Source organism: Sus scrofa, chromosome 2, assembly GCF_000003025.6.
Source record: "Sus scrofa isolate TJ Tabasco breed Duroc chromosome 2, Sscrofa11.1, whole genome shotgun sequence".
Classification (NCBI taxonomy): Eukaryota; Metazoa; Chordata; class Mammalia; order Artiodactyla; family Suidae; genus Sus; species Sus scrofa.
In genome coordinates this window covers 141,659,437-141,676,493 of record NC_010444.4, presented here as the reverse complement: position 1 = coordinate 141,676,493, position 17,057 = coordinate 141,659,437, and the positions used below count along the sequence as shown (strand labels likewise).

Sequence of the window (17,057 nt, the reverse complement as noted above, 5' to 3'; positions counted from 1 at the left end):
CCAAGCGAATTCTCCAAAGCCCAGCCTCCAGGAAGAACTGCAGAGTCAGATCCAGCCCCACTGGAGACTCGCGGTCAGGAGGGCCGAGTAGCCAGGTGGGTGAGGCGCAGGGGAGAGAGGCAGTGGAGGGCCTGTTCCTTTGCCCCCTTAGGCCCAGAGCCTCCCTGGCTCACGGGACTGACCTGGACCGGGAGTCCCAGCCCATTCTGATCCGGGCAGCAGAGCCTCCCAAACTCGGCCACTATCCAGGCTTCACTGCCAGCCGGGCTGCTTCAGCTTTCAGCTCAGATCTTCTGGGAGGGTCAGCACGGCCCCAGGAGCCCAGAGAAGAGCCTAGAAACACAGCCTTTCCACCTAGTGTTACTGGGATCCTTGCTGGTACCTTTCAGTAAAGGATTTGTACCCTTCAAGCACTTTGCCCAGAGCACTTCAGGCACTGCTCTATCGGGTCGTTATTGAAAAGGGAGTGCAAAATGCCAGCTGAAGTGTTCAGGCTTTGGATTCAGAGAGATCTGAAGGAAAATGCCAGCAGCTGAGTTTCCTGTTCTGGGGCCTCATTTAACCTCTCTGACTTTGTTTTCTTATCTGTGAAATAGGGGTAAGGGCATTTATGCCTCAGGGAAGCAATGCACACAGAGGGGTGTGAGCGGCGGGGTCGGGGGGCGGTCAGAGGGCCGGCATCAGTGCCCTGGAGGCTGACTCCTGGTGCATCTGAGCAAAGTGCCTGACCTTCCCCCTCTGCCCGGACAGCCTCTAGACCAGGGTACCTTTTGCAGAGGCCGCGGGCACAGCCTGCGGCCACAGTAGCACTTGGAAGCTTCTCCTGCTTCCCCTGACAACCCCTCCACGTCCCAAGGGTCAAAACTTGTGGAAACTCTTCATGTACAAGAGCACACACACCTGCACGCGCGCGCACACACACACACACACACACACATACACACACACACAAGCACCTGCCTGCCATACACACAACCACACAAGTGCTGACACCTGCTCACACACGCACAAACACAAGGGCACATGCTCCGCGGTCTACATCATGGCCTCCTTGCTCTGATGCCTGTGACTGTGTCACAGGACACATCAGGAGGAAGACCTGGCCTGTTGTCTGGTAAGCCTGGCTTGCCAGACCAGTTGCCCTGGTTACTGGTCAATATGCAAATTTCTGCCCAATTAGGACCTGTCTGTGATTCATTCCATCCTAGCCAAGTGGCAGTCAGTGGACAGGACAAGTCCCCTCAGAATCCATCCCCAGTGAGAGGGAAGTCCTGCCGGCCACCACTGTCCACCCAAAACAGTTCTGGCCTTTGACTCAAAGGGGAGCCAGTCCGGAGCCCCAAAATCTGCTGCTGCTGCTGCTCGGTTCCCAGAGAAGTGATGCAGGAGAAAACTCTCCGATGGCTTTGGGAGCCCTGCTCACTCCTCCAGATGGTCACTGTCCTGACCAGTCAGGCCTGCCCAGGGACTTGATGGGCAGCAAAAGCCATGGCTTAGCCCCAGGAGACCTGAGACCTGGCCTCCACTCTCCCTTCTGCCTCCTAACTTGCTGTGTGACCTTGGGAAAGTGTCCTAGCACCACTGGGCCTCCGCTGCCTCATCTAATACAACCACCACTAAAAGTGGGGCCCAGGCCACAGTTCTCCGAGCGTCTGGGGTGCTGTGGTCACACCAGGCTGTCCTCTCTGGGGATCCTGGCTGGATATCCCAGCGTGGAAAAAGACCAGAGAGTAGGATGGCTGTGACTGAGAGAGCCCTGAGGGAGACGCCGGGGCTCAGACCCCCAGGTCCATGCCAAGCTTGCGGTGTGGGCCCCTGCGTCCTGCCGGCTTGCCCTCCGCTCACTGCGTACAGATGAGGACACAGAGGCTGTGACTTGCCCACACGCACCCAGCGGACTAGGGACAAAACAGAGAGCCAGGGCCTGCAGACAAGTGCGGCTGCAGGGGGCCCTTCACAAACGCTGGGGAGTGCGCTGGGCTCCCGCTGCAGAGCCCCGTGCCCCCGAGGGGCCAATGCGTGGCACAGCCAGGCTACAGACCTTCCCCCAGATGCCGTGGCCGGGCCTGTGCCCCACTTGAGGGTGAGAAACTGAGAGCCAGACAGGCAGGGTACACTGAGAGCCGCATGCTGGGGCGGTGACAGCTGGCCCTTGGGCAGGGCCGTGTACTCTCACCCTTCGATGGCGTGTGTAGCTACCTCGGAGGGCCCTGAAATCACACAGTGACGACATGGCCCCACTTGCAAGAGGGCAATTAGCCACCACTGAAGGGACACAGGCGCTCTATGAGGCCACTAGTCTCCTTCCCTGAGTTGCAGCTGGCTCCCTAAGAAGGAAGTCAGGCTCGGACCCCAAGCCCCAGTCCCTGCAGGCTGCTCGGCTGCTGGGGGTGTCAAGGGGCAAAGTGACCTGCTGCCCAGGGCCTCCTCCTCCCCCTGCAGACTCTGAGTCTCCACACCAGACACACGGGCAGCCTGGGGGCCCGAGGGGGCAGGACAGGGACAGGGGCCAGTCTGAGGACCCCGGACCCTTGTGCTGAACAGCCATAAGGGTCCCATGAATGAGCGCGGGCCAAGCAAGCTGCCCCCGGGAGGGGCTTGCAAGTGCCCACAGCCTGGCGCTGGAGCTGGGGGGCGGGAGGACAGGGACGGCTCGGACCCTCGCCCCCAGTCACCCTTCCTCCTTGGGGACATCTGCCAACTGACTCTTGCGCCTCTGCATCCCCACCAGGTACTAACCCCCCGGCTCATCTCTAAGGAACCCGCTCCGCCTGCTGAGCCTAACATGTCCCCTGTCCACCCCTCTCAGGGGCTCTTGGGGACTGGGGGCTGGGGAGGGGACACCACTAACTGCTCTCACCTCACAGGCTGGCTGCCGGTGTCTGAAGAATCCTGACCAACGTTTCTCTCTCTCTCTCTCTCTCTCCCACCCCGCCCCCGTCCGTCTGTCCCTCTCCCTCCATCCCCCCCTTCTGCACTGCCAGAGCACCTTGGATTTGAACTAAAGGGTACGGAGCCTCTGTGTGTCGGTCAGCACCATCCACACAGCCCCTCTCCACAGCCTCTGACACCATATGTGCTGGATGTTTGGCTTTCTTTCCCCCCAAAATGGAAAAGGGATGATCCTAAAACTCCCCCGTCCCCATTGGGACGGCCTAGAATCAACTAGATTGATTTGGCAGAGACGCACAAGCTCATGAAGATGCTGATTCTTTATGCCCCCCGGCCTGGGGCCTCTGAGGGAGGCAGCCCCTGAGCTGTGTGCAGCCCCATGGCTGGCCAGACAAAGCCAGGCCCCTGGGAAAGCGGGCGTCCAGAAGCCACCAGGTCCCAGTTGGGAGACTGTGCAGAGAGGCGCCCCTTCCGACCTGACCCCTGTCCTCCCCCCTCTTCCCATTTCCATGTCAGGCGCTTTGCATTCCGCATCAGGCTGGTGGCTGACGGCGCCCCTCCATCCCTGCCCCCTGCCCTGTGTCTGTCTGCCAGGCCTGGCCATCCGCTTGAGGCTGTCACTCCTTCATGATCTGTCCCCGTGACGCCACGCGTGTTTGTCTGTGGGCAGTGCCAGCACGACGGGAGGCTGGCCGTCCTCTGGCCCCTGGATGATGCCGTGGGCAGGAAAGGACTTTGAGGGGTCTGTCTCTGCAGACCTCCGGCTTTGTGCTAGGGGCCCCCACCCGGATCCAGACACATTAGAGCAGGAGACAGGCAGGGGCTCAGAGGGGTTGGGCTTTGTGGGGTCAGCCCTCAGGTGTGTTCGGAGCCTGCTGTCATGAAAAGGCTGTTCTCAGAGCAGGTTTGGGGAGGCCCTGGCTCCCTCGCCACCTCGCCGCAACCGGCCGTTCCCAGTAGAAGATGCGGCTGAGAGTCTGTGTGTAAGAGCATGTCTGTCTGTCTGCTGTGACGGGGCGAGCAGGAGAGGGGCCGAGGCTGTGGGTCCGTGTGATCACGGCCGGGTGTGCGGGGTCAGTCGGTCGGTGCGCATCTTTGTGTCGTTGTGGGGATGACGTGTGTACACCTCGCTGGGCCTCTCAGTGCCGGGCCCAGCGTGAGCACTTGGAAGCATGCGGGTGCGGCGGTGAGTGAGAACGGAGGTGTATACGCGTCCGAGTCTGTAAGGCTGGCCTGCGTGGTCCCTCCCCACCTCCAAGGACATCTACTGAGGCCCAGAGGCGGCCAGACGCAGGCCATCTAGTGCACAGAGTCCCTGCCTCCCGGTACTCAGAGTCACAGGGAGACAGATGGACAGATACACAGGAAAGACACCAGGCGGTGCTAAGTGCTGTGCAGAACAGAAGAGGAGCTGGGACAGTGCGGGGCCGGCGTGGGGAACTACTTGAGCTGAGTGGCCAGGGAAGGCTTGTCCAATGATGTGACACGTGGGCTAAAAACGGCCAGCCCTGCAAACAACGGGGGGAGCGTGGTGGAAGCAGGGGGCACAAGCTAGGGACAGTGTGGCTGATGGGCTTGCCTAGGTCAATGGACAGAAAGACGGCCAGTGACCAGCGCACAGTGGACATGAGGAAGAGCACCACAGATGAGCTCTTCAGGAGGGGACCAGGGGACCCTGGGCCTCGTAGGCCAGGGTGGGGCTTTGGGTTACATGCACACTGCAGCGGGACAGCACTGGGAGTTTTTTTGTTTTGTTTTTTATTTTTTGTCTTTTTTTTTTTTTTTTTTTTTTGCTATTTCTTGGGCTGCTCCCGCGGCATATGGAGGTTCCCAGGCTAGGGGTCGAATCGGAGCTGTAGCCACCAGCCTACACCAGAGCCACAGGAACGCGGGATCAGAGCCACAGGAACGCGGGATCCGAGCCAAGTCTGCAACCTACACCACAGCTCACAGCAATGCCGGATCCTTAACCCACTGAGCAAGGGCAGGGACCGAACCCGCAACCTCATGGTTCCTAGTCGAATTCGTTAACCACTGCGCCACGACGGGAACTCCAGCACTGGGAGCTTTTAAACAGGAGGGAAATGATGCGCTTTATGGTTGGAAACCAGTGTGGCTTCGGGGCAGCGAATAGACTGGGTGAGGGGACAGGGTGTGGAGGATCAGAAGCAGAGGACGAGCCAGAGGCTGGGCAGCTGCCCAAGTGCGCGAAGGCAGCATCTCGGACTGAGCTGGAAGCGGTGGAAACGGCAAGAGGTGGTCAGATCCAGGATCTACTTGGGAGGTAGAGCTGAAACGATCCGCTGGTGGATCAGGTATCAGAGCGGCTGCAAAGATCAGGAATGACTCCAAGATTTGGGGCAGTGCAACAGGAAAAGTGGTGCTGCCACTGAAGAGGTGGGAAGAGGCGGGCGCGGCTTGGCAGGAGGCTGGGGCATCAGTGCTTCTGCCTGGCCACAGCCCTTGGAGGTGGGGAACCAGAGCAGCTCAGGGAGAAGGGAAGGCAGGAGAGAGAAACATGAGATTCAGCTGCATACGGGCAGTATTTCGAGTCTGAGTCTGGCTGAGAGGGCAGGCAGAGAAAGGGAGAAGCCAGAGAGCTCTGGGCCCTTCTCCCCTGCAGCCGGCCACGCAGACAGACAGATGAGCCCGGGGGGAGGGGAAGCCCCGGGAGAAGGCCCTCCAGGGGAGGTGCGCCTGGCAGGGGCAGTCTGCTGAGAGGGAAGCGGATGCCCACAGCCCCGGCAGCAGGTGGTTATTGGTGGCCATGAGCAGGGTGGTCTCAGAGGAGTGACGGAGACAGAGGCCTGACTGGAGGGCTGAGGGGTGGGCGGGGATGAGGACAGGACGAGGACCACAGGGCCCGGGAGGTGGGGATGGGGGGCTGTTTGTTCAAGACGCCCCATGACTGTCAGTGGCCATGATCACGTGTGCGTGTGTGCGCCTCTCTGGACACGAGTGAGTGTATCTTTGTGAAGGGCCTGTGTGTCAGGCATGGCCCTATAGTTATGTGAGTCTGGGGATCTGTACCCCGTCTTAGCTGCTGGGGGTACCTTTGCCACAGGAGGCACTGCGAGCCTGGGGCTTAGCGACACGGCCCAGGGCTGCTCCAAGGCGCTGGGTCCTGCCGGCAGGAGGGGGCCGTGTGGAGCGGCCGGCCAGCAGGTGCGGGGGACGGGGTGGGTGTCTAGGCTGAAGACCTTGACCAGGTCTGGTGCTGTCACTTTTTTCCCTTTCTTCCTCCTGGCTTTCTCTGTTCTAGAAGGGTAGGCATCGCCCAACACAAAGTGGGAGGCAGAGGGGAGAGTTTTGAGGGCTGTGAGGCCCGGCCTAGCTCAGCTCCTTCGGGAGGGCAGAGACTGCTCCCTGAGCACGAGGCCCGTGCTCGGGGCTTCTCCCAGGCAGGGGCAGGGAAGGCGGCGTGGACCAGGGCCACCAGCCTGACGGGGCTGCAGGGATCAGCCACGGCCTGTCTCCCCGTTCCAGCCTCAGTGGGCCTGGTCTGCACTGTCCCCGCTCCTGGTCCTGGGCCTGATGTCCCGTCTCCAGCCCAGAACAAGCCACCCTCTGCCTTCTTAGGGAAGCCCAAGTGGCCGGCCAGGCCTGTGCCCCATCTGCATGTCTGCCGCCGTGGAGACCAGCCTCCCCCAGGCCACACAGGCTCTTTGCAGCCACTAGGCCGCCGAGGGCTGCCCTCCCCGCGGCCTCGGGAAGCTCACCTCCATCCCGCCTCCTCCATCCCCTGCATTCTCCATTCACGTGGTCCAGGCCGAACGTGGGTTTGGGGAAGGCAAACTCAGGGTAGTCACTTGGGACCAGATCCACAGGTGGGCGGAGGCGGGGACAGGAGGAGGGAGGGAACTGGCCGGGGAGGGAAGAGACGCAAGGGAGCCAGGCAGCCCGTGCAGCTCGAGCTCTCGGGGGTTGGGGGGCAGGGGGCGGGTCTGCCTCCCGGCCCGCCCCCATCACACCCTCTCCTCTGCAGAGGCCGAGGAGCTGTACCAGAAGAGGGTCCTGACCATCACCGGCATCTGCGTGGCTCTGCTGGTCGTGGGCATCGTCTGCGTGGTGGCCTACTGCAAGACCAAGTGAGTGTGGGCCGCCCCCCGCCTGGCCTCGCCTCCCCCAGGCCTGTGCGCCCCTCGGGGGCTCCTGCGGGGCCCAAGGGCTGGGCCACGAGGCAGGAGCAGAGGGCGGGGATTCAGGCCCCAGAGGACGGCGCTGGAAGAGGACAGGTCTGGGTTCGAATCCAGCTCTGCCACCTCCCGTGCGACCCTGAGGAAACTGATGGGCCCCTGAGTTCTCATCTGTAAAATGGGTATGACCCTACGACGTACCTCAGAGGCTGCTGTGCGCAGGTATTGTCCTGTCAAGGAGGCAGGCGCCGGGGCGGTGCTGGGGGCAGGGAAGCGCACAGAGGGCGGCGCCTTTCCGGGGGGAAGGAGAGACCTCACAGGGCACTGTCCAGTCCTACTAGGAGCAGTCAGGCAAGAACCGAGAGAAGGTGGAACGGGGCCACCTCTGGGCAGAGGAAAGGCTGGGTCAGAACCTTGGGGCCAGGGGCAGAAAGGGGCCTGGGCAGTTCCCGCAGAACAGTGCAAGGTAAAGACAAACGCAAGGGAGCGTCAGCGGCCTTCGTGGCACTTGAGCAGCCCGGGCTAGTTGGAGCAAAGGGCTGGGGTCAAGGCAGAAAGGCACCTGAGTCTAAAACAGCAGCTGGAACAGCAGCTGGAACCTGGATGGCACATTAGGACCTTGAACACAAGCTCAGGGAGCGTGAGTGGATCCCGCAGATGACAGGGAGCTGTCGCGGGTCGCAGAGTGATGTGGCACAGAAAGAGGTTTGCCATTTCCGTGCTTATCTGGAAAGCAAAGGTTGGGGCAGGGCCACCCTTTGAGGGACTAGGCCCTTGGTTCCTGACTCCTGCTGCCCCCATCTATGAGATCTAAGGCCCTGGCAGCCAGGGGATCTGGGGCTCAGGGAGCCCAGAGGAGGAGCCTGGGCCCACAGAGGAACGTGGGGGCCAAGAAAACGGGGGCGGCGGCGGGGGAGCAGGCTCCCTGTTCTGACCTCCACTGCCTTTACTCACTTCTTCAACCGACTTTCATTCAGGGCCTGCCGGACAGCAGGCCCATGGCCAGTGCCCAAGCAAGATGTCCAGTGTCACAGGATATATTTCGGGGGTGCCTCACCTCAGCGGGAGGGCAGCAAGGGCCTCCCTGAGAAAGGTGCATTTAGGCAGAGAAGGCTGCAGTCGGATGCGACCGTCTGTGCAAAGGCCCAGAGGCCGGAGAAGGCAGGCACCACAGAGGGTCAGAAACAAGCCCTCCAAGGCTGCGCAAGCTGGCCGGAGAGAGGTCACGAGCGGTGCAGCCGGGGGAGAGATGGGACGCTGAGACCCAGGAGGGGTTTTCAGCAGGAGAGTGACACGATCAGACTTGGGGATTACAGAACAAGTGTACTGAACACTGTAAACTAACTATAATGGAAAAAACAAAAAAAAAGGTATTGAGCACCTAAGATGCGCCGAAGCAAAGCAGCCCCACAGGCCTGGCCTCCCTGCCCACAGCGCCCCCTGTGATTCTCCTCCTGGCACTCCGCTGGGAGCATCCTGCCCCCCCCCGCCGCCCCGATCCTGCAAGCTCCCCGGGGGCAGGGACCGCGCACATCTCTTCTGCTCCAAAGCGGCACCTGGCACGTAGTAAAACCCACTAAATACCAAACGAAGGAGCCAGTGAGCAACTGGGCCAGCACCGCGCTTGCGTATTTTCTCTGCTGTTAATCCTCAGGGGCCCTTTGAATGGGTACATGAGCAGCCCATTTCACAGATGAGCAAAGTGGAATTTGGAGAGTTTAAGTAACTTGCCCGGGTTGCATGGCTAGAACAGGGTGCAGCTCCACTCTGTCGGCAGCACCAAAACTCATTACCACCCCATGAGCTCCTGCTGAATGGAGGCCGGTAGTGATGATGCAGGGGGGAGAAGGAGGGGTCCTGGCTGGGGGCAGCCTGGGCACGGGCAAGCAGGAGCGGGAGCCCACCACGGCAGGTCCCCTGGAGTGACAGCCAGTGTGGGTCAGGGGATGGCGGGGCGGGGGGGCGCCAGGCTGATGCCCCCTCCCCCGTGCAGAAAACAACGGAAGCAGATGCACAACCACCTCCGGCAGAACATGTGCCCAGCCCACCAGAACAGGAGCCTGGCCAACGGGCCCAGCCACCCCCGCCTGGACCCTGAGGAGATCCAGATGGCAGACGTGAGTGCTGGTCCCGGGCCCCATGCTGAGCCCACGCCGTGTGCCAGCCTGCTCGTGCCCCCTGCAAGAATGGGAGGGGGAAGTGGCCAGCCCGGCCTGGGCTCAGCCTCGCCTGCTAGCCTAGCCTTGCCTCACTAGGACAACCTGGCCTCGCCCGGCCCGCTTCCTTCAGGAAGGTCTGGGGATTGACTTCCAGAGGCCATCGCTGACCCAGCACCGAGCCCGGTGGACCCCCTCAGTCTGGGGCTCACGGCCTCACTGCCCCGCCCCCACCAGGAAGGAGGGCCGGCCTGGTCATGTGTCACTCCCTCTCCGTTGCAGTATATCTCCAAGAACGTGCCAGCCACGGACCACGTCATCCGGAGGGAAACGGAGACCACCTTCTCCGGGAGCCACTCCTGCTCTCCTTCTCACCACTGCTCCACCGCCACGCCCACCTCCAGCCACAGGTGGGCACCAGCCAGGCCCGCACGGCCCCGCAGAGCAGGCCACACGCGTCACACACCTGCCCGGGGACACACACGAAACTCCCCAGCCAGGCTGGGCTCTATATCCAGAGTCCCTCTGAGCAGGATAAAGGTTGGGGGGCTTCAAACCAGACACCACCACCAAACATTCATCCAGATTCTCAGGGGACCAGAGTCTGTTTTCTAGTCCAAACCGGGAGCAACAGCATCACTGGCTCCCTAACGTGGAGTTTTCTTTGGCTGCATCAGCACCTCTTGAGCTGCCATAAAGTGGCCGCTCACTCAGCTACCCCTCCTAGGTTTGCCTGCAGAGACCCAGTCCACCTCAGCCTCCTCTCCAGAGGAAGGGAGGCCTGTCCACACGGCGCGGGGGCTCATTGGGCTCAAGAAAGAATGTGGTTGGTCCCTTTCTTCCCTGGGGAGTAGCATGCAATTGGCAGGGTCCCTATATTGGCCACCAGGACTGGTCTCTTGAGAGAGGTGGCCAAGGACCATAGGAGTGGGCCAGTCCCCAATGGGGGGCTAACGGGAGACTGGTTTCGGGGAGGCAGGGAAGAGGCCTCTGCACAGTGCAGCTGACCACCCACCGCCGCCCGCAGGCCTCCAGCTCTCTTCCTCCCAGTGAGGGGGGTGGGGGGCATTCACAGTATGACCCGTCGGCCCGCAGCAAAGGGCAGGGGGCCGAGAGAGCTGAGCCAGCATGAAGAACCAGGGAAGGGGTGGCCGGGGGCCACCTGCTGGGCTGCCCTGCCCCATCCTGGCCCCTCACCTCACCCCCACTGGCTTCTCCAGGCATGAGAGCCACACGTGGAGCCTGGAACGTTCTGAGAGCCTGACCTCAGACTCACAATCGGGCATCATGCTGTCATCAGTGGGCACCAGCAAATGCAACAGCCCCGCGTGTGTGGAGGCTCGGGCGCGGCGGGCAGCAGCCTACAGCCTGGAGGAGCGGCGCCGGGCAGTGGGGCCCCCTCACCACGACTCCACAGACTCCCTGCGTGACTCCCCGCACAGTGAGAGGTCAGTGCCGGCCCCGCGCCCCGCCTTGGCCAGGGCTGACCCTTAGGTCACCTCAGGGACACCCCAAGAGCCTCACCCCCATTTTCCAGATGGGCAGACAAGGTCCCTGAGAGGTTAAATGCTCTATCCAGGGTCCTCGGAATATTGCTGACAGGCCGGGACTGCAGCTGAGCCGGCACGCCCTGGCATGTTGTAACCATTTAATGTCATTGTCCTGCTGGGACAATTTTCAGAGGAGGAGGAGCTGTTATTAAGAAACTGCCCTGGAACATGAGGAACAAACAGGGGCTGTCCTGGACAAACCAGACGCCACAGGGCTGTCCTACCCTGGGGTCGCCTAGAAACCCCATGTCCCAGCAGGAACAGACACCAGGCCTCGCCGACTGGCGAGGGGGAGGGGAGGCTGTCTGTGATGAGACTGGCCAGGCCACATGGGGCTGCGCCAAGAACACCTGAGGGCCCCAGCAGTATCAGCGGCCAGGCCCCCGGGGATCCCGAGACCAGGGAGTTCATGAGCAACGGATGCCCTGAAAACCAGGCGACTCCCCTTCTTCCCTGACTTCAAGTCAGGAGTCACAGGGGGCAGCCTCCACCTTCCTCAGCCCTCGCAGGGCCCTTGGCAAGTGGGTGTGTCGGGGGGAGAGCAGGGAAAGGGTCACGGGACTAAGAACTCCTATAGGGCAGAGAAGGCTCCACTCAGTCTGGTCCATGCCAGCCTCATGCTGGGCAGGCCAACCTGGGATCCAGAGATGGTCCGCCTGGATCTTGCTCCCAAGGGAGCTCCCAGCCACCACACAAGCCACTGAAGCGCACAGCTGCTGATAGAAAGGGCTAAGCCTAGGAGCCCCCACCAGGGCGTGGGAAGCTGGCCTGACTGCAGTGTCTGGGAAGCCGCTCAGGTTTCCAGGACCAAGCTTTCCAAGCCCAAGCTTTCCAAGCCCAGGCCTACCACGTGTGTGATCTGGGGCAGGGGGGCCGCCTCTGTGCCTGTTTGCTCAGCTGTAGGACAGGGCGCGCTACACCTCTCATGTGTGGCTCTTATGAAGGCCACGTAAGACCATGCACAAAGCTCTTTGCCTCGTACCTGGCACGGAGCAGGTGCTCACGAGGTGCAGCTCTTGTGATCAATCGTTATAACAGCAGTAGGACTCCTGAGTGGATGGCGGGTAGAGAGGAGGGGAAAGGCGGCCAGACAAAGGCAGACACCTTGAGCTGTTCCAACAGAGGCACTAAGACCATGGCTGGTGAGCGAGGCGCCTAGAGCAGGGCGGGCTGTGGGGAGAGTGGAACTGGGCCCAGACAGATGGCCATTGGCCTTGAGTGGATAAGCAGGAAGGGCCTCCTAAAGCGGAGAGGTGGCTTTTTTTTTTTTTTTGGCTTTTTGGCTTTTTGCCATTTCTTGAGCCACTCCCACGGCATATGGAATTCCCAGGCTAGGGGTCTAATCGGAGCTGTAGCCACCAGCCTACGCCAGAGCCACAGCAACACAGGATCCGAGCCGCATCTGCAACCTACACCACAGCTCACGGCAACGCCGGATCGTTAACCCACTGAGCAAGGGCAGGGACCGAACCCGCAACCTCATGGTTCCTAGTTGGATTCGTTAACCACTGCGCCATGACGGGAACTCTGAGAGGTGACTTTAAAAGATGGTTCTGAGACCTGCATAGGCTGAAGGAAGAAAGCCCCTGCAGTTGGGGGCTGACCACAGTGAACAGCCAGTTCCTCGACAGAGTAGAGCAGGGCCGAGAGTGAGTTCCTGGAGAAAAGGACTGGGTGGGACCTGATGGCCTTGCCCCAGGAGACAGGGAAGAGACGGGAGTCGGGCGACTCAGGGAGACACGAATGCGGACTGGGAAGAGCAGCGAGGGGCCCGGCTCCACAGTGAGGGAGAGAGGCCCCAAGCTGGCCAATGGCCGGGCCAGAGGCTGGCTGGCTGAGCAAGGGGAATGTGGCGAATGCAAAGGAGGGAAGTGTGCCCGCGACCCAGCCTGGGAGATACTAGCAAACTTGAAGGAACCAGAGGTCGTTAGCCCCAGGCGGAAACTGGGTAGCAGTGAGCTCTGGGCCGAGGACCCTACCTGAGTGAGATGGGAGCAGTCACGTCGCCGAGGCAGCTTTTAGCTTCCACTTTAAAAGGAACGTCTTCCCACTGCAGCCGCCAGCCAGGGGCTGAACGGTCCTTGAGGGGAGGTGAGTCCGAGGCGCGGTGGTGGCTGAAGGCAGGGACTGGAATGAGGAATTGGGCAGCGTGAGTCCTGGGTCCCGCCCAGCCTGGGTCCTTCCCAGCTCTACCGCTTCCCGGCCCTGCGAACCTTGAGTCACTTAAATGATCGGAGCCTGGGCTCCCTCGCGCGCGCGTAGGAGGGGACTAACATTAGCCTCTTCCAGACTTCCTGTACTCGCTGAGATGGGACACGGGAAGGGTCCCGGCCTGAGCCTGACTCCCAGTAACCACTCAAGGGTACCACTGCCTGTGAGCGGGCCTCCAGCCGATAGGGAGTCATCCCGACAGCAACACGGAACGAGCACTGGGTTATCCCTGATGAACAGAGGAGGAAACTGAGGCTCGAGAGATTAAGGAAATGGCTCACGGTCCCTGAGGAAGGCCCGCCCGGCTCTCGCAGGAGGGCTGCGGGGCGAGACCGCGGCGTTGCCTCGGGTCGGCCCCATGCCCCGGCCACAGGCCCACGCCTCTGCCTCTCCCCGCAGGTACGTGTCGGCCCTGACCACGCCCGCGCGCCTCTCTCCCGTGGACTTCCATTACTCGCTGGCCACGCAGGTGCCCACTTTCGAGATCACGTCACCCAACTCGGCGCACGCCGTGTCGCTGCCGCCGGCCGCGCCCAGCAGCTACCGCCTGGCGGAGCAGCAGCCACTCCTTCGGCACCCGGCGCCCGTGGGCCCCGACGCGGGGCCCGGGCCCGGCGCGGACATGCAGCGCAGCTACGACAGCTACTACTACCCCGCGGCGGGGCCCGGGCCGCGGCGCGGGGCCTGCGCGCTGGGCGGCAGCCTGGGCAGCCTGCCCGCCAGCCCCTTCCGCATCCCGGAGGACGACGAGTACGAGACCACGCAGGAGTGCGCGCCCCCGCCGCCGCCGCCGCCGCCGCCGCGGCCCCGCGCCCGCGGCGCGTCCCGCAGGACGTCGGCGGGGCCCCGGCGCTGGCGCCGCTCGCGCCTCAACGGGCTGGCGGCGCAGCGCGCACGCGCGGCGCGGGACTCGCTGTCGCTGAGCAGCGGCTCGGGCGGCGGCTCGGCCTCCGCCTCGGACGACGACGCGGACGACGCGGACGGCTCGCTGGCGGCCGAGAGCACGCCCTTCCTCGGCCTGCGCGCGGCGCACGACGCGCTGCGCTCGGACTCGCCGCCGCTGTGCCCGGCGGCCGACAGCAGGACTTACTACTCCCTGGACAGCCACAGCACGCGGGCCAGCAGCAGACACAGCCGCGGGCCGCCCCCGCGGGCCAAGCAGGACTCGGCGCCCCTCTAGGGCCCCCGCCGCCCGCCGCCCCCTCCGCCGCGCCCGCCCCACTGTCTTCGAGGAGAACAGAGACCGTCGCCTGGAGAGAGAGAGAGAGAGAGAGGAGGAAAAAAAAAGAAATAAAAAATATTTTTATTTTCTATAAAAGGAAAAAGGTATAACAAAATGTTTTATTTTCATTTTAGCAAAAATTGTCTTATAATACTAGCTAACGGCAAAGACGTTTTTATAGGGAAACTATTTATATGTAACATCCTGATTTACAGCTTCGGAAAAAAAAAAAAAAGAAACAACAAAAAAAAAGAGAGATGGGCCAATTTTTTGACTCTTTACTAGAAAACCTATATTGTGGTGCCTTTTGCTGTACGCTATTCTGGAGCTCCTGGAGAGAAGTGTGGGTGGCGGGGTGGCAAGAGGGGAGGATCCCGAGCTGGTGAGCCCTGGCGGGGGTGAGAGAAAGCGGGAGAGAAGGGGCTGCGGGTTCCCGTGGGGTCGAAGCAGGGGGGGGCCAAGGAAGGAAATGAGGTCCCGGTAGCTTTGCCCCCGAATAAGACCCAGAGTCCTGGGCCCTTGAGAAGAGGGCGGGGATCCTAGGCTTGGAGCTAGAGTTGGGGTCAGGTTAAGGTCCAGGGGGAGACTAAGGCCCAGCGACAGCAACCAGAATGGGGAGGGGGCCTCCCCGCTCCTCACAGCTGCTAAAGGAGGGGGCACTGAGCAAGAGGTCTTCCAACAGCCCCGGCCCGGGGAGGGGGGGCAGCTCTGCCAGGGCCCCAGTGTTCGCGGCTCCTCCTCCCTCATGGCCTCCAGGACGCCCCTCCGTCCTCTGCAGCACCTTCGTTTACAGGTCGTCTTTTCTATTTTCCGCCTGCATGTCCTTTGCATTTCAGATTCTTTAGATTGGATGCATGGTCACGCTGGGACCGAGAAGAGCCACTCGACAGTGTATTTGATTCCCCTTTTAGCAATAAAGTTAACACCTTTTCCTTCTCCCAGCCCGACCCCCCGGCCCCCAAACCCACCTAGGACTTCCACTTCCTCTCCAGCCCTGTCCTCTGCGCCCCCCCACCCCGAAAAAAACTGGGTCCACTGCTAATTTGTCAAAAAGGTAATTGTTAAAAAAAAAAAAATCCTCAACCAACAAATGAGAACCCTGCCCCTCGAAATGTCCAAACACCTGACTGTTGACACTTGAACATTTTTATATTATAAATAAAAGCAGAAATAACTCCTGTTTGACTGTGTCTGCCTAGCCTTCAGGCGAGGAGGGAAGACGGATGAAGACCCGTGAGGGAGATGCATGCTTGTTGGCCTGGAGGTCTGAGTGGACCAGGGCAGTCCCTGGGAGGAGGAGACCCCGCCTTCCGTATCCCTGGCCCCAGCTCCCAGAGCAGGCTCCAGCCCTCCTTCCTGGTCTGAGAAACTCACAAGGTGTCTGCCCCCCCCCAACCCCAGCGGCTGGAGAACCTGGCCAAGGACTGATGCAAGTTACTCTGCTTCCCAACTCAGCCTCAAAACCCTGGCCCAGTTCCTGCCCCGGAACTACAGGGGCCAGAGTGAAGCAAGAGTTTCCGGGCCCAGGTGGGTGAGGAGGAAAGAGGTGTGAGGTTGGCACTGGGGCCTCTGAAGCAAGATGACCCTTGGGGCCTCAGGCATGTCGCAGGCAAGGTCCGGACATGAAAAGTGGCATAATGGGTACCCTCAGCTGCCAGGAGGGCCACAGCTGCTGCAGCTTGTAAGCCCACAGGGCGCTGGAGTTTTTTTACCCCCCTCAGAGCCGGAGCCTGTCTAAACGTGCAGTCCCCGACCCAGAGCACAGGATTGCCAGCCTGCGGAAGGCAGAGGGAGGTCAGGGGTGAAGACGCCTCTCCCCTCATTGATAATGTATTAAGCCAGCGCCCAACACCAGAACCCCTGGGTTCCAGCCAGTCACAAAGGAGTCTTCTAGCCACAGAGGTGGCTGCCCTGTGAGAGCGTGTGCACAGATGCCCCTGGAGTGTGTGTGGTCAGTTCAGAGACCTGCCAGTGGGAAGGCTGGAAGGGCTCAGCGATCCACAGGGCCCGAGTTCAGGGCCAGCTCTGCCCCTCACTAGCTGTGTGGCTTCACTAGGCTGCACTTCCCCCCGCTGGGAAATGGCGAAGCTAGTTCCTACCTCAAAGGGCTGCTGCGGAGATTCTGTGAAGCACCCAGGGTCGCTTCTGGCACGTGACAGAGGCCTATTAATGGCTAATCTGGGGACGACCATATCCTGTGCCCTGCGTTCTGGAATCACACAGTCAGAGAGTGGCAAAACTGGATGAAAGGGAGGTGACAGGAAAGGAACTAGACCTGTGTTCATTGTGGGGATGCTGGGGGGAAAGTACCTGTTACAAAGAAACAAAGGAAATACATGAACTAAGCGCAACGCAAACCCGCAAATCACTGACTTCGCCAGCCCCTGTCCGACGATCTCAGCCAAAGGCCCGTGCTGGCTCGGAGTTTGTTATTGGCTTTACATTTTTCAGAGAGCCAGTAATTTCTCTATGTGATTTCTGACGTCTGTGTGACCCCGATTAATTCCGAATGACCTCTTGGGGAACCTACTGACCTTTCCATGACCCAGCTTAGTGTCCTCATTTGATCCTTCTGAGGGCCTGAGTTGCTGTTATCTGCTGAAGTCTCAGTTAGAATCACCTCCAGGATTCCAACCTGTACACTGACCTCCGCGTAACCCCCAGTCACTCGGGATGACCTCTTGGTGAACCTACTGACCTTTCCATGACCCAGCTTAGTCCCCTCATTTGACCAGTCTGAGGGCCCTGAGTTTTTATCTTCTAGATATTTAGTCAGAAACCACCTCCATGACCTCCGTGAACCCCCCCTACTTCCGTGTAACCCCACTTCACTCTGAATGACGTCATTAACTCACTGACCTTCACATGACCCCCATATGGTACCTCATTA

General features: G+C 61.0%; 1 protein-coding gene and 1 long non-coding RNA gene across 2 annotated transcripts in view; one reads left to right on the top strand and one right to left on the bottom strand.

Annotated features, from left to right (window-relative positions):
* NRG2 (neuregulin 2) overlaps positions 1-15,558 on the top strand; it is a 164,346-nt gene extending 148,788 nt beyond the window's left edge. Inside the window, exons 6-11 of the mRNA XM_021084879.1 lie at positions 2,985-3,008; positions 6,878-6,980; positions 9,022-9,145; positions 9,467-9,594; positions 10,405-10,632; positions 13,345-15,558. Coding sequence (XP_020940538.1) covers positions 2,985-3,008; positions 6,878-6,980; positions 9,022-9,145; positions 9,467-9,594; positions 10,405-10,632; positions 13,345-14,125 — 1,388 coding nt within the window. The 3' untranslated portion in view covers positions 14,126-15,558. The remainder of the gene's footprint in view (positions 1-2,984; positions 3,009-6,877; positions 6,981-9,021; positions 9,146-9,466; positions 9,595-10,404; positions 10,633-13,344) is intronic.
* On the bottom strand, positions 6,854-13,347 carry LOC110259507. The gene is made up of 3 exons (XR_002341941.1): positions 12,714-13,347; positions 7,230-7,754; positions 6,854-6,968 (listed from the first exon to the last, which is right to left on the bottom strand). It is a non-coding gene; the product is annotated as an uncharacterized LOC110259507 (long non-coding RNA).